General features: G+C 40.4%; 1 protein-coding gene across 2 annotated transcripts; it reads left to right on the top strand.

Moving 5' to 3' along the window:
• The first annotated feature begins 4,335 nt into the window (after nucleotides 1-4,335).
• CTXN3 (cortexin 3) lies at nucleotides 4,336-15,224 on the top strand. 2 transcript variants are annotated; one of them, XM_070465077.1, is made up of 3 exons: nucleotides 4,336-4,364; nucleotides 5,266-5,897; nucleotides 14,038-15,224. In XM_070465077.1, exon 3 carries the CDS (start codon nucleotides 14,128-14,130, stop codon nucleotides 14,371-14,373), a length of 246 nt encoding a protein of 81 aa, XP_070321178.1. In that variant the 5' UTR covers nucleotides 4,336-4,364; nucleotides 5,266-5,897; nucleotides 14,038-14,127; the 3' UTR covers nucleotides 14,374-15,224. The 2 variants fall into 2 exon arrangements, with proteins under 2 accessions (XP_070321178.1, XP_070321179.1); XM_070465078.1 differs by lacking the exons at nucleotides 4,336-4,364; nucleotides 5,266-5,897 and adding an exon at nucleotides 8,632-9,148.
• The last annotated feature ends 1,967 nt before the right edge of the window (nucleotides 15,225-17,191 follow it).

Here is a 17,191-nt window from a genome sequence, read left to right as displayed (position 1 = left end):
TGTGTTTTCAAAGCTCAGCATCTCTAGTCAGCCCTCCTCCATCCACACTCCTCTCTCTAAATAGTTTCTCTCTGCCTCTTGTTGCACTGTGTTGTCTTTATCACCATGGGCTTCTACTCCTATCACTATTTACTACCACTTTAGCAAGAGGGAAGAAGGGGAGGAGGGAGGAAGAAAAAGAAAAGAGGAGATGCACGTGTTCTGAGTGGGCATTTCAGTCAGAGCTTCTCAAAGCAGGCTGTATGCATTTTTCTAATGATTGGTTCAGGCATTCAATCCATTTTTTCAAAGAGGTACATGACACCCTAAATTTTAAGCTTAAGGTTCTTTCCTCATAGAGTTAAAATGCCTAATATGGCCAGATATTCACCATGAGGAAAAAAATTTAACTATATTACTTTTTAAGTGTAGACTTCAGACTCCCTACCTCATTAATCATATTGGTTTCTTATTTGAAATATAGATTCTTGGCCTGATTTAATTAAATAATCTGAAGAAAAAAAAGAAAAAAATAAATAATCTGGGCCAGGGCCCACCCCTTAAATCTGCAAGCTTAACAAGCTTGTGATAAAATGTAATATTAATGCTACTTTATTTATAAATTAAATGGATGTAATTTAATGTTAATAACAGAAACACAGGTGATTTATAACATTTATGTACTTGCTATACATAAACATGGGAGAAGGAAATGGCAACCCACTCCAGTATTCTTGCCTAGAGAATTCCATGGACAGAGGAGCCTAGTGGGCTACTGTCCGTGGGGTCGCACAGAGTCGGACACGACTGAAGTGACTTAGCATGCGTGCATGCATTGGAGAAGGAAATGGCAACCCACTCCAGTGTTCTTTCCTGGAGAATCCCAGGGATGGAGGAGCCTGGTGGGGTGCCGTCTATGGGGTCGCACAGAGTCGGACACAACTGAAGAGACTTAGCAGCAGCAGCAGCATACATAAACATTTCATATATATTATTTAAAGGAAAAATTATAGATGGCAGGCCTCCTACAAACTTTGCATGTAGAATCAAAAGAGAAACATATACCCTTAATATCTGCCTTTTAAAATAATTTGCTATATGACTAGAACTTCTGACTGATCTCATTGACCTGATTGTAAACTTAAACATTTTTTCAATCAGCAACTAATTATGTTACTCATAAAATGAAGTGTTGAATCAGCTGGTTTGTGTACAGTGATCACATATCATAACTGCTGTTTATTACTATTTCCTCAGCCTTCTTTCAGTAATTTCTACAACTTTCAATATCAGGAACTGAGGTTGGTTTTTCACTATATTTTTAACAAGGATGTTTTAACTGCTTCATATGATTTTTCTCTCCTCTGAGTGTTTTCAAATTGATTTTTCAGTGGCAAGATTTTTAGTTCCAGAAATTTGTCAGGTATTAAAGTCAGGCTAAAAGGTCAGTAATTCTCAGATACATTTTATTTCATTTTATAAATCATCTTAATGTTCTAAGCTGCTTAATCCTCAAGTTGTCCATGTATCTTCTCTTCCACAGTGCAGCTGTTGAACAGAAAGAAAGAACCCTGCCAAAATGACAGCATAAGAATTTAGAGGGATGGTTTGTATAAAACTCTAATTGGTACTTTATATGACATTTTAAAGGCATTAAGTATTTCAAAGTCATTAAGCAAATGGTTATTATTGTAAAAGTCATTTTAAAAGAATAAATTTACCCACCAGGCTGTTAACTGCTCAGTATGAATTTCCTTTGAGCAGTGAATAAGCCATAGTGATGTTCTTATACTTTCATGCTGTAATTAGAATTAATAACTAACATTTTGCAAATATTATCTCTAAATAGAATTAATATGATGTGTTTTGTATAGTTGTTCCTTTTTAGGACTGGATATCAGCTTTTTTATGAGCATGATGCATTTCATTCCTATATGCTTTACTGTTTTTTTATTTCAGAAGAAATAAACTCGATAATTTTTAGGGCAATCTGTAATCCTGACAAGTATGACATTCTATTAGTGTTTTCTTTCTTTCAAATATAATTCCACTGCATTGCACATTGTTTGTCTCTCATTTTCATTTTTATATTTCTCTGTGTTCCAGCTTCATCGACTACTAATTGAGCATTCACCATACAACAGATGTGATGGTACAAAAATGCATTCAAGAAAAGATTAAACCAGGAGGCTGCCAATTTGCAGTTGGACTTTAACCTGCTTGCTTTTTAATAATGCTTGACTATAGATCCTTATTTATAGGCTTGGTATAAATATTATTAAATCTTTCCAACTATTCCCTTGAGCTTTGAATGTTCACTGACCTGTGAAGATAGACAAGTGGATAAATAAGCTTATACTTAGACCTGGCAAATCAGAGGGCTATTAGAGCTCATCTTGATTTTTTTTTAACTTTACATTACATGATACATTGATTGTTTTAAACTAAGAAGACATTTAACAAAGACACACTTAAACTGACTTCCAACTCTCTTTTAGTGAATTGAAAGTGGTAGTCATTAGTGCATATCCCAGCCTGTTTTCACATCCTCCATTTCACATTTGCTAGTAGTCATGTAAGTTACACTTGGCTTTAGTCTTGGAAGACTAAAGAGAGCCTCTGAAGGCAGAAGTTAGCAAAGGAGAGGGGCTCTAAGAGCTGTCATGCCCATTCTTGCCACATCCATCTTACTCTGTGTATTCTCTTCCCCATTCCTTCCTTGAAAAGAGTGGTCAGCTATGTTCAATGTCGTCACAAAGAATAAGAAAGATTAATGCTAAAGAGTTTTTTTTTTTTGGTTCAGGCAATTAAAAGCTACAAATGACCTTGTGAAATCAGGTCCTGTAAGAACATAATTCAGATGCCTGCTGGGTGAGTAGCGAAGGGAAGGGGAGCAGGTGGGGAATAGTGGAGGTGGGCTTATCTGTCAAGAAGCTTAGCAACCATGGCTGGAAGGTAAGCTCCTAGGGTTCTTACTAGGAAGCATCCTAGAGTTGTGCAGTGTACAATCTGAATAAACTCAAGCAGGGAATGTAGTACCTATAGTTTTTATTCTGAGCACACTTAACACAGAACATATCTGATTTGCAATGAGTGAACTTAATAATGTTTCTTGAATAGCGTCAAAGAAAAATTTACCTAAAAGAAGGAAAGGTTTTTTTAACCAGTAATCTAGTGATGAAAATGAAAAGAAAATCATGTTTCTATTTTGAAAATTATACCAAGGTTCAATTCAATTTGATTTTGAGAATTAGGTAGAGTCAGAAGGAAACAATGATAATTAATAATAGTACAGCCTTGTGTTGACATAAAGCTTGGCAGCTCATGAACTTTTCGTCATATTCATTGTCTACTTCTTTATGGAAAAGTGCAGTATAAGAAATTTAGGAAAGAACTGTAACCTAAAGAACATTAAAAGTGAGATGAAATTAGAAGGTAGGAAAAGTTCTTAAAATAGATTTCTAACAATACTAACTCAGGGTATCATGTGGTAAAAAGACTGAATTGACATTCAGGAATAACCCTGGGATCAGAGAAGCTAGAATATAAAACCTATGGAACCTATTTCACCAAATTTCATGTTAGTCTGAAATGTGAAACATCTCTGTGTAGACTTATATGTTCCTGTTTAAAGCAGGACTAGAAAGCAGAAATTTGGGGAGGAAATCAAACAACTATAAAGATTATCAAAGACAAAAGGACTGGAACCTACTAGGAAATGTTCAAAGAGAGAAACTTTTTGTAAGTCCTTCTTCACTGATGACTGTCATAATGGAACTGCAGGGGAGAAGGGCTGACACAGATCATTCCAATGATAATTATCTCATAAAAGAAATATCCAAACTTGGCCTGAAGATCTTTGTAGCCGCAGATCTTCATCAAATGTTCTTTGGCTTACCTAGTTCAGCTTCCTTTGTGGAAGAGCATTCTAACAGAAGCTTGCAGTGGTTAATGACCACAGAGGGGATAGAAGAAAAAAATGCGCTGACTCACTGAGATGAAGCAAGCAATGGAGGAGTTAGTTTAAACAGAGGTTGTCAGAGGGGGTTTTGGAATCTACTTCTCTGGAGAGTTTTAAAAATAGGCCAGGCACTCATCTCCCTGGGATGGGTTCAGGCTGCATAGTAGCTAGAGGACAACCAGAGCCCTCTCGTGTTCCCTGCCACCTCTACTGTCTGTAGATGACAACAATATCTGAGGGGCCTCTGGGCAGGGGACTGGTGGTCACCTGGCCCGTTTCTAACTAGAGTCCTTTTTTACCCCCATGGAATGATAAGTATATAAGTGAGGGCGGGGTCAGATTGTTCCCTGAACCACACTCTGTTAGCATTACCGAGCAGGGTGCTCCGTCCGCCAGCACCGTCGGCTGAAAAGCATGGATACCAGTTAGTATTGAATGACAGTGCTCTCTTGGATTTCATTTGTCCCATTGTTTTGTGTGCCTGTGTGTCTTTGTGTGTGTGTGAGAGAGAAAATATAGTAAGTTACACTAACTGGAAAGGAAATTTGGTTAAAAAGTCTGGAAAACATCTGGGGAAAATACCTTCCTGTTCTTGCGAAGCATTTGATTCTGATGTTAGCATTTGAATTTAGCATTTGAATTTCCTTGGATCTGAGGCTTATCCAGGATTGTTGTCTCTTGCTAGCAGGTGGGGGTTTTCCTCTTAGAGAATGAGCTTCATTCTAGTCCCCTAGAGCTACTGGGTCAAGGCCAGCTTCTCAGGCAAGCCGAAGAGACAGCAGAACTGACAGGCACAGGGAGAGTTAGCTTTGAATACCTTGCACCCCATTATTTGGTGGGTGGGTGTTGTTGCTAATTGTTCTTCCATTTCAACAAAGAAAGTGGTGAGTTGCCAAAAATCAAGGATGTTCCGTCTTAAGGATTAGGCTGAATGCTTTCAAGAGAAACACTTTTTTTTTTTTTTAAGATGAATTTTATCCTATATTTTCCCAATTTATTTAGGTACTCTGTCCAAGGAAAATAGTAAAAGTGTTATGCCATGTAACCAGAATCTTTAGAATTAGTACAACTTTCTCTCAGTGAAGGTCTATCTTTATTTAACAAGTGGGCTCAGATGGCCTCTGTGGGGTGGGGTAGCTGCCAAAGTCACAATTATGCACCCTGCCCAGAGGAGAGCGGACCTGGCAACCCACCCCCTAGTAAATTTACAAACAGGTGGTGAAAATAGGATTTTCTTCTTTTTTACTGGTTCCTTCCTCAATGCCTCCCATAATCGTTGCTTTTCTGAAAGGTCAACTTTGTTTTTTTTTTTTTTTTTTTTTTAGGAAAAGGAGTCTTTCCTTCATCTCCTAAATGCTAAGATGATACCCTTCCCTAGAAGTCTTTCCATTAATTAAGCTGGCCTGAAGGTCATAAACCATGATCGATATGGAGACTGGTTGCTGCAAGGTGCTAATTGACATCCCCAAAAAGGAATAGTGTCAACAATCAATAGAGAAGAACAGGACACTGGTAGATTTATGGCTTTGATTTTTGAAAAGGTATGGGAATGTCCTGTGATGTTTTCCCCCCGTACTCCTTTTGAATGTTAATGCTTTCTTGAAGATGATTTCAGACACACTGCTAGGATACTGCCTCTACTCACTGAAGCAGAATTCTCCGAAGAGTTGCTGAGGCAGAACCGAAATCATGGCTCGCCTCAGAGAAGCAGCTGTATTGGCCGCTAATGATGCCTCACACAGAAAGACGATGCTCCTTTAACTCGGGGTTTTAATGGGAAGTTTCTAAGCCTGAAACAACAGCTTTAGCTCTGGGGTGTGCCATCAGCTGCTTGCAGCTACCACTGCCTACTGCTTTCTCACAGCCTGGTCGGGAAGAATGGAAACTAAGAAGGCTTGTAACTACCTGTAACTGTTCCACCAGGAAATGGATCAAGTGTTTGTTCAGCCAGATCCAGGTATTTGACCAAAATCTGTGTCTATGGTGGGCTAATTAAATGCTTTCCTCTAACTTTAAATATATGCATGAGCCATGATCGCATGGATGCCTTTTGGATCCAAGTTCTGAATTTAGATCTAGCTGTCAGATAAAGTCTAATTAAATAGCTGCTAGGTAAAATTAATGCACAGGGGTGAAATGTAATGATGCCTGTATTTTTAAAGCATGCTTAAGTTTATAATGCTACAGATACTGGATAGGAGAATAGTAAAACAGGATTTTTTCTTTGCTAAGCTGCAGTAAATTATTCTTGAAAGCTCTTTGCCCATTACATTTTTTTTTTCTATTCGCCTAAAACATCCAACCTTCTAAAATGTAACAGGGATGTTCTAATTTGGTTACAAAGGATCATGACCCAAACAACTCATAATGATAGTGCTGACTGTCCCTGTTGTCCCTGGGCAATGTGCAGCCCTAGCCTTTTGAGGTATCAGCAAGCACTCTCTTTCACTAGGAAACACACAAGGCAAGAGAAGGAAAACAGAGTTGAATAGTAAGGTTATTGTTTGGACTTTAAAGTTCCAGTTTGCTCGTGGTGGCTTTTGATACCCCCCTTTACTGACCGGGCACTCACAGGCTATTTTTCTGATGTTCTCAGCAAGGCTGCAGTCTTGCCCTGCAGTCCCTTTAAAAGTCGTAAAGCAGATGTTAGGAGGAAGATGAAAATAGGGAGGAAGTAAAGCTGAGGTCAGGGCTCAGGCTGAAGATAAAGGTCCCCTGCTGACCAGCATGGTGAACCGGCTACAACAGGGTTCGCTCCCCAAACCAAGCAGCAGATGTGTCTGCAGGCTGACTTTGCAGAGATGGGCAGAGGAAGCCGACCTCTTGTGCAGCAGTCAGGGCTAGCAACAGTTCTGAAACTGCCTGTTGACATTTGTAGCTGACCACATTCGCTCGTCTTTAAAATTGTTGTCTATGGGCTTTCTACTAGCCTTGGGTCTAGTTTTCAAGTGTATAAAGTAATATTTACTCCTAACCATCCTGTGAATTTGCAATCATCAGGGCTATTGTATCAGAATAGGAGCGGTGTTGAAAAAGAGGAACATGGAAGTGGCCGTGTATTTATGTGAGCCAGAAAAATGGGGAGGGGGCGGTTAAAATGCCTGAAGTACTTAGAGTCAGGAAATCTCTACCTCAAGGTCTTGGCTGGCCACCAAAAGGGCCATGTAGTCTGTGAATTTATAGGAAACATTTTGCATCTTTGCGTGTATATCCTGCAATGCAAGTTGCTCCTCACTGGATTCATACACAGAATTTCTACAAGAAATGAGGTGGCTTTGGTGGTGGGCTCACAGTTGTGGGGGGAGATGTGTAAAAGGGTTGACTGGGATGTTTACATGTCGGGGGTGAGTGGAATGGACGATATACCTCCAAACACTCCAGCTATACAGACAGCAATGCAGTTGAGGCTTCCTTTAGCTCAAAAAAGTAGAGTGATTCTATTCTGCCTCAGTTTCAGGATATATTATTTCTCCCATCTTTACAAGACATGTTCACATTTCAACAGCCAAGCTTCAGAACTATTGCAGGATAATGCAGCACTTTGAGGAAGTTTGACCCTGTCAGTTGTAGAAAATTCAGTCCTGCCTACCCAGCCAACTCCCTCCCTACTTCATAGACTACGGATTGGTCTCACTAGGCTGCTAGATAAATATAAACAAGGTACACAGGATGTCTTTGTGGGACAAGGTGTCCTGTCCATCACATGTGAGTGTAAACTGGACAAGCCTGTGAGTGTTCTTACTCAATGGATGAAATGTTTTTATATCTGCTTTTGAAAACACATCAAGTCACATAACTGGGTTTGTGGCCTACAAGGTTTAAAAATTAGGTACAGCAATTATATGGTTTCGGAGTACTTAAAATACAGAGTGCGTTTTTTCACAGCACCCTGCAGGGCATTAGCAGTTGAAGGATGATGACTTTCTACTCATTCCCCTTTGAAGGGGGCTACTCTTTTGAGTTTTTTGATTTGGGGCGGTTTATTTAACAATCTCCATTCCTGCGTGAGAAATGAGCAATAAATCTCATTTTGCACAACAATGAGATAAAAAGAAAACACTCATTCCTCATCACCTATTTTTTGAACAGCTCACAATGTGCAAGGCAGGACTATACACACTGCATCTACTGCAGCTGTTAATGCTACCCATTGCAAGAGGGATGACCACAAAAGTGAGATGGTGAAATCGAATGCCTGTGTGTGGTTTCCCAGGACAAGGGGCCAAATGCAATGAATGAATTCTGTTGCTGTCACTTGAAAAATAAGAAATATATCATTACTTTAAGATAGTTCTCTCCAGACAAAATATTTTTTCTTACTGTGAAATTTTATAATGAGATGAACAGTCCAAAGGCTCCAAGCTTGAGAAGGATATGTGTTGACATTGATAGTTCCCATGTAAGACAATAGGATTCAGGATATTTTAAATGGCTACCCTTCCCCATCAAAAAGCAATCTAGGTAAGAAAGGATTGACCCTTTAAACAGAATGGAGAGTGCTTAATTCCAGCTGATTTCTATATTTCAGACCCTACCCATCAGCAGGGAGGCCAAAGAAAATTAAAAAACAAACAAACAAATAACTGCTTCTTAAATCATGAGCTCTGTGACTATTAAAATGTCATTGTGACTCAGACTATTTGTGCTTCTTTGAAAACAAGATCTATTTCAACCACAATGGTCTGACATCCCAGTTAGGGTGGATGACATGTGCTTTTTTTCACCCCTTCTCTGTACCACCCAGCACCTCCAAGCTGGAATTCAGTTCCCTGAACTCTAAGGGGCCAGAGGTTTGTTTCAACCTCTATTTAGAGAGGTAACGATCCCAGAGCAGCAAGGAATTCCTCAAGGAGCCTGTTGTTTAAAAAGGGGACAGCGATGAGCACAGTGGAGATACATCCTGTGATAGGTGCTGCTGCAGAGTGGAGGTGAAGTGTCTCCGGGGACCGAGCAGGAGGCGTCGGTGCCTTGGGTGAAGGGAGGACCGAGGCCCTGCTGAGGAGGAGGACTTTGGCGTGGACCCGAGGGCGGGAGAGAAAGCCGCAGGTGGGAAGAGGGCGAGGAGGCGAGCATCTGGCGGGCAGCATCATGACTCAAAGCTCAGAGGTGGGAAACCTGGAGGTGTTCAAGCAATACCAGGTGTGAGGTGGAGCTGCTGAACGGCCAGAGTTGGGACGCTTTCCTTAGGTGACTGCAGATCAATTACATGTAAGTTTCTTCTTGTCCACTGGTCATTTTGCTCAAAACCAAATGTGACTTGATCTTTGTTCCTTTCTGAACTTACTTTAAAAATATAGTAAGACCTCAGAAAAATTCCACTGACAGATTGCCATCTAATTTGTGGTCCAGAGAACAGGTGTATCAGGTCCACAAGAGGATTAAGAGGTTGATGAGGGTCTTGGATATTGGAGTACAAGGGTTTTCTGAGGGGAGGAATGTTAAATTTGAGCTTAGAAAGATGAATCATGACGCAGTATAGAGGAAGTATGGGGTAAGAAAGAGAGGGTTTCTCTGCAAACGAACTAGAGTGAGTGGCTGACAGTAAGAATGACTATGGGTGAGATGGACTCCTCACACGGGGCGTAGTGACTAATTCAGGGTGTTTGCACCTTGTGAACTTAGAGTCCAAGGAGCTTAGTTTGAGAAAAGGGATGTATTACATGACTTTTGAAAATGGCAGCTTTCAATTAAGGTTTCCTTGGTCCATGTTAAAATTAGATTTTATTTCCCGAGCACATACAAATGGACCCAGCAAAGGGAAGACAGGTGTGCTATGTGATAGGGAAAGCCAGTCAGGATTAAAATACTGCTGTGAGTAACTCTGGTCCTTCTTAAAATAACTGCCTTTTGTTGTTATTAATGCTGATAACGGTTGCGTCAAAATCTTTCAAAATAATTTACTTGCCCACATTCCACTATTCATCTGAAAGGAACCTTTTATTGTTTAGGCAAAAGCAATTGTGACCATTCCCTAAGAATTATTTCTACCAAAAAAGGGACACTTTACTCTCAGGCACTTACAAAATTTGGATGTTTTTGAATATTCTTGTACTGTGGTGGCCAAGTGATTACATTTTTTTCTATTTCTGCATCTTACACTGATGATTTCTGCATCTTACACTTTAGCTTAAACATGCTGTTGAGCTTTCCAAATTTGTAAATTATTGATTAGTTGATTGCAGGTTTAAAATCAAGCAGGCTTGTCTAGGGATTTCAAATAGTTCCAGGCAAAACTGGGAAATAGTTGGCATTTCTTTCTGAATCTCTGGATCTCCATCTCCCTTCATAACCATTTCCTCTTCTCATTTCTACCCACTGTCCCTCATCCTTCCCCAGGACTCTCCCTCTGGACCATCAGCTCAGAGCCCCCAAGTCTGGTTCCTGCAAGTCCCTCTAGCAGCCCCTTGCTCCCAGCAGGATCTTCCTTCAATTTCCTTCCTATCTACCTCTTTTCTCCCTCCTCCAAACAGGAACAGTACTCAAAGACAAATCCCTGCCAGAGTGTTAATGTGTCATTTTCCCTGGTAAAATACTGCACTTTAATAGAGACCTGTGATGATTTGACCAAATGAAGTTATTTTAATAGGAACTTGGGCATCATAGTATGCTGGGAGGGCAGAGGCTTACAGTCTGTAAAGATCTTTAGAGTTCTCAAAATGCTTTCATCTCTGTTGTCTCCTCAGTTTGGTATATCTAAAAGGGGTTGGTGGTGAAACGTTCAGAGAACAAAAATATATATATTTATATTTTAGCAGGCTTCTCAAAACACCTGATCAGGTTGCAAAGAGGGTTAACTAAATCCTTAGATCTGCCTTTTAATCAGCATAGCATGGTAAAATTGCAAATTAAAACTGTGTTAAGACATTCTAATAGTTGGCTTTCCTGTGAAGAAGCAAGGCCCCAGACTCATGTATACAGAGATATCACTGATGATCTGAATTGAAATGAATTGATCTGAATTGTTTACTGGGGCTTCTTGGAATGGTTGCCCATCACTGCATCCCCCAAATGAATGGTGTACCCATTCTAAAACCTGAGTTATGGGATAAGCCTAGGAATTATAGGATGCTTAGCTAAGAGAAAAGGACTTGATACTTTGCCTTGTACAAAGGACAAGCAAGGCTGGAGAAGACTGGTCCAGGGTGTCATGATGGTGCTCATCATGATAGCAAAGTGAAGACCAGGGGTGAGAAACAAGGGACTGAAAAGGTATTGCTATATTAGTCAGACAGCTCAGGGCTAGGGTGTCATTAATATAGCCTCAAAAGGTTCTATATCCACTTCTCCACTGTTTTCATTGAACTTCGCAGATCTAGCAAACTTTGTGTTGTAAATTTACACAGTTAATGGTCCTCTTTTTTCTTCTATTTCCCTTTTGTATTATACAGTGTTTTCATAAACAAAATTTTCCTAAAAAATGCAAATCTGTCTTGGCTGTGTTAAAGAACAGACAAAGAAAATGGCTCTGGCTTCACTTGGGCCAGAGGGAAAATGGATATAGTAAAATGGATTTTAGTAAGCCAGTGGGAAGGCCAGGGATCAGTCAGACATGAAAAGACAAGAGGCAACATGGTGTGTCTCAGTGGTAAAGAACGCGCCTGCCAATGCAGGAGGTGCAAGAGGTGAGGGTTCAATCCCTGGATTGGGAAAATACTCTGGAGTAGGAAATGGCAACCCACGACAGTATTCTTGCCTGAAAAATCCCATGAAGAGAGGAGCCTGGCAAGCTACAGTCTGGGGTTGCAAGAGTTAGACACAGCTGAGCTTAGCACAGCTTAGGAGAAGGCTTTCTTTTGACCCAGGTTTTGGAGAATTTTTTGTTTGGTATGATTAAGTCCAGTTTGGGTGTTTGGTGTGGGTATGGATGCCCTTCGGAGAAGGCAATGGCAACCCACTCCAGTCCTCTTGCCTGGAAAATCCCATGGGCGGAGCAGCCTGGTAGGATGCAGTTCATGGGGTCACTAAGAGTTGGACACGACTGAGCGGCTTCACTTTCACTTTTCACTTTCATGCATTGGAGAAGGAAATGGCAGCCCACTCCAGTATTCTTGCCTGGAGAATCCCAGGGATGGCGGGGCCTGGTTAGCTGCCTTCTAAGGGGTGGCACAGAGTCATACACGACTGAAGCGACTCAGCAGCAGCAGCAGCATGGATGTCCTTGGTTGGAAGCACCAGGGAGAGCTGCCTTGGCTAACTTTCCTGTCCGCTCTTCAGTTCCTCTTAAGAATTAGCACCCAAGACTGGTGGGGTGCTTAAAAACAAGCAAACCAAGCCCGATCCATGAATATCCTCTATACTCCTAAAGAGATGTTTTTAAAAAACAAATTTTATTCCAATTGTATTTTAAAATAAAAATGAATCATAAATGAATCTCCTGCAACTATTTCAACCTTTAAAAAATTCAGAGTCAAGGAGCTGCAGAATATTATTTCCCCTAAACTGGTAACGCCTTCCTCCCAGATACCAGTTGTAATTCCCTTTATAAACTGTTTTTAAACTGTGATTTTATAAACTTTGAAGTATCAACATATATACAAACTGCTGTCATGCTCACTAGTTCTATACCTCAAGACAATGATTATAAATTAACTGAAGAAATACTATGTAAATCCTTTAGGCCATAATTCTATTTTTATTTGGTTGCTTATTTTCATTGAGCATAATTTTTTTTTGAATTCATGGTAATTTCCATAGATGACTATGTAATTTTTTTACAGACAGATTCATAAATATGTCCTATGATTTACCTATATAGTAATATCTAATGTAAGTGCTTTTCTTCATCAAATTTGATTTAAATAGATTTAGTTCAATATATGAAGCTTTCACTGGCCTTGGTGTCTACTTCAATATGCCTTTAAAGGCAAACAGTAATATCCATACACCTTAGTTTCTCTACTAGCAAAATAGAAATAGTGATAATCTTTCTTTCTCTTCCTCTCACCAAATGATCTTAAACAAACAGTAGGAAGCTGCTGTAAGGCTTTTAAAAAATGCAATCAATTTCTTTTCCCGAGCTCGGTTCTCTAGGTCCTTTCCAGGATCAAGTATTGAACCAGGTTTTTGTTTTTTGATGAAAAGAGAAAAAGCAGCAGGAGTTTAATGGTTTGGGAGTCTGAGACCCCTCCCTTCTCCCTTGGCCCAGGCCAGAGAGAGCAAAGGAGAGCATGGTAGCTTCCTTAGTCCTGTCTTCAGTGAAGCGACACTTTGTTTCCCTTGCTTTTCATCTTCCTATGCTTTTCAAAGGTTTCCCCTGACATTCATCTTCATGGTAGCACCGTAAGATAGCACGCATCCATTTCTACTTCTCATCTTTCCAGCTTAGTGCCCTCTTCAAGGCCCCGCACACAGTAACAGGGAGGCTAGAGACTGGAGACCCGAACCCAATGCTCCTTGAGAGAGTTTTTATATTGAGCACCTTTTCCAGCCCGGCTCAGACAATAAAGAATCTGCCTGCAATGCAGGACACCCAGGTTTGATCCCTAGGTCGGGAAGATCCCCTGGAGAAGGAAATGGAAACCCACTCCCATATTCTTTCCTGGAGAATCCCATGGACAGAGGAGCCTGGTGGGCTGCAGTCCATGGAGCCGCAAAGAACTGGACACGACTGAGTGACTAACACTTTTCCAGCCTCAGTTTCCTCATACTCAGAGATCCCTGCTTTCATGGAGGCTCTGGTAGAGTGGCTATCTTCAGGCCTGGCACACAGCTGGTGTCCAGTCAATGGTCTCATTATAAGAATGATGTGAGAGTATTATTACTGGAGGGAATCTGGAAGAGACTTGGCAGGGAGGCTGGGTTTGGATGTCAAGTTGGCAACACACCTGAGGTCCACATTACCTTGTACATTTCTCACCTTCTGTACTCTGGTTACCCTTCCTGCCCATCCCTCCTGGCCCCAGGTGGCTGCCCTGAGAACAGTCTGGTAATTTCATGCAAGAGTAACATATTCTTCCCCATAGTTATATGGAATTAAGCATCCCTGTTGAAAAAGCTTAGCGATTGCATCTTCTCTCTGAAAAATAGAATGGTAAGCCTAGAAATAAAGTTGCCCTTTGATGTTTACGCCCTCTCCTTCCCTTCCTTTCTCTCTGAAGCCTCTCCAAGGTGCAGCCACCATGATCTCGGCAGGCTGATGATGGAAGAGAAAGAAGCCGGGAGACCCCGTGCTCCAGCATCCCTGGACGATGGATGGAGGACAGCCAGTCCCTTCTCCCCTGGTGCCCCTTGGGAACATGTCATCAGATTCTAGCATGTCTCTGGAGCAGAAAACCACATTTGTTTTTGTGATTTTGTTGTTTATTTTCTTGGGCATCCTCATTGTCAGGTGCTTCCGGATTCTTTTGGACCCGTATCGGAGCATGCCAACCTCGACCTGGGCTGACGGACTTGAAGGCCTGGAGAAAGGGCAGTTTGACCATGCCCTTGCTTAGCAGGACAGAACCAGGAGTCCATCCTGAGGAAGAAGAGTGCTTCGTGTCTCAGTGAGAGGTTTTCTTTAGTCACCGTTCTCAGCAACTCAAAGTCTTCACCCTATCTGGTTCTAGAACCACAATCCGTTTATTCAGTAAACATTTGAGGACATTGGAAATGGAGGTTTCTGTTACCAACCCAAAATAGGAAAGTTTCAATTTTGATATTTACTCAATGAATGAATATTGTTGAATGTGTGTGATGACGAAGCCAAGAGTACCAATAGTGACTTTGCCTAAAATGAAGCCCTACTGGACCCGGGGGACCTGACTAGGTCACCAGGAAAAAAGACCTGATTTGAATCTGAAGGCAGGGCCAGAACAGACTTCCTTGCTCTAATTTTGTTCCCCAGCTTGTTTTATTTTCATGGGAATCTGGGTCCTAGGCAGAGAATGAGGAAGACGCTGCTGAGTGGACCCAAAGCAGCTACTTGTTTCCTCCTAAAGCTAAGAGCAATGGGAGGCAATGGGGAATGCTTAGAAGAAGTGATTAATCCCTGGGAAATACGAGTGAGGATGATGTTATTTTACTTTTCAAATAAAACGAATTCAAAGGCTTGTGGAGGTTTGCAAACTATTTACCAGGCCAAGTGCATTCTATGTATTCATATTAATAACATGAGTAGAGGTAGCAATACATAATCTGAATTTACTTTCTTTGCACAATTGATTGAAATAATAGGTGGCTATTTCAAATTGTGCTTTTTTTTCCAATAAAAAGTTAACTGTTTGGAGGAGAAGACTTTTATAGTCTTAAGAAGAATGTATGCTTATGACTGAATAAACCAAATAAAACTTTTCAAGAAACAGAAGTGTCTCCTCTCTCTTATTTCAGCGCTCTGGAGGCAGTGTGTTATATCAAATGCTGAGGACTAATTGTTCTGAGAAAGAGAAAAAGACCAAAGACCATGAAAGGTCATCTAATTCATCCCTCTCCCATTTCAGGAAGGGCTTCCACGGATTGACACATGGGACCTATTCTAAGCACCATTTAATCTCCCAAAAAGAGAAATATGAAAACCTCTTATTCCAACTCCATACGGATAGGAAAAACTTTCATCTAAACTAAACTCCTTAAGGCTGCATTTAAAGTCTATGTCTTTTAATTTTCTCCTCAATTAGCCTTCATTTAAAAAAAAAGTTTAAAAAAGGAACTATGCCTAAAAAGGCAGCCCTTAGTAAGACGTCTCCCTTGTCTTATTCTTTCTTTTGTAACATTTTGGAGATTCTTCTGCTCAGCTTTCCCTTGTCCCCCATGTTCCCTTTTGATTTATCTTCATTTAAAAAATAATAGCTCTATTAAAATGTAATTTACATACCACAAAATTTAGACTTCTAAAGTAAACAATTCACTAGTCTTTAATATATTCACAAAATTATGTGACCATCATCCCTATCTAATTCTAGAATTCTATACCCACCACCAATCATGTCCCACCCCTCTTTCTTTCAGATCTAGTAATTTCTAATCCAACTTCAGTCTCTATGGATTTGCCAATTCTGGACATTTCATACTAATGGAGTCAAAGAACACATGGCCTTTTGTGTCTGGCTTCTTTCACATAGCATGTGTTTAAGACAGATTCATCTGTGTTGTAGCATGATCTGTATTTTATATCTTTGTATGGTCAAATAATATCCTGTTGTTTGGCTAGACTGTGTTGTGTTAGTCACTCAGTCATGTCCAACTCTTTTCAACCCCATGGACTGCAGCCCGCCAGGCCCCTCTATCCATTGAATTCTCCAGGCAAGAATACTGGAATGGGTTGCCATTCCCTTCTCCAGGGGATCTTCTTGACCCATGGGTCGAACCCGGGTCTCCCACAATGAAGGCAGATTCTTTACCATCTGAGCCGTTATTCATCTATCATGGTTATTCATTGGCCAGTCTTAAAAAATGCTGCTATGAACACATTTGTACAAGATTTTGTGTGGATATGTGTTTTCAATTCCCTTTAGTAAATTCCTGTGAGTGGATTTGCTAGCCCATATGCTAATTCTATGTTTAACTTTTTGAAGAACTGTGAGACTGTTTCCCAAAGAAGCTGTATTAGTTTGCGTTTCCACCAGCAAAGTATGTAAGTTTTGATTCTTAACTCTTCCCAACTACTCAGATTTCTTTAGCTATAGAATTCATAACTGTGTTCACTTATAAGAATGAGCCAGATTAAAACGAAACCTCTTGGTTTTGTCAAGCTACAAGTTAACTGATGCCTTCAAAGATCCTACATTTCTAGTTCCAAAAACACGACACTGATGCTGATCTGTGGTCATCCTGTGGTCTGTTAAGTCACCTAAGTATATACTTTTTTTTGTCTTACTATTGCATCTTTCTTTAACCTACTAATTGTAAAGTTTTCTTTTTTCTTCAAATGTACCATGTCATGTGTATCCTTATTTAATTTCTCTCCTATTTTATTGGGAGTCTATTCAAACCCATTTGAGTATTTATTGAGCACCTGCTTTGAGCCTGGCATTTCTAGCATTGGAGAGATAGGAAAAACATGAAACTAGTTCTTGCTCTTCAGTAGCTGCCGACCTCACTGAAGAGCTGAGAAATGAAAGAAGGCATGTGTCCACGTCATTGTTCAAACAACTGTGGGAACCTATGGTTCCTACACCATCAGAATTCTCTCAGAGCTTAACAAATATATATGCACCCCCACTAATTTTTATTACAAAAGGTGTATATGACCATGGTTAAAATGTAGAAACAATATGGAAAGATATAAAATAAACAGCCAAAGTTAAAATTCTGCCTCCTTAGTTCATTCCAGCT

Source organism: Odocoileus virginianus, chromosome 3, assembly GCF_023699985.2.
Source record: "Odocoileus virginianus isolate 20LAN1187 ecotype Illinois chromosome 3, Ovbor_1.2, whole genome shotgun sequence".
Taxonomy (NCBI): Eukaryota; Metazoa; Chordata; class Mammalia; order Artiodactyla; family Cervidae; genus Odocoileus; species Odocoileus virginianus.
This window is presented reverse-complemented; position numbering and strand designations above follow the sequence as displayed.

Coding starts and splice junctions, on each gene's coding strand:
- CTXN3 (XM_070465077.1), top strand. CDS start 14,128: ATGGATGGAGGACAGCCAGTCCCTTCTCCCCTGGTGCCCCTTGGGAAC.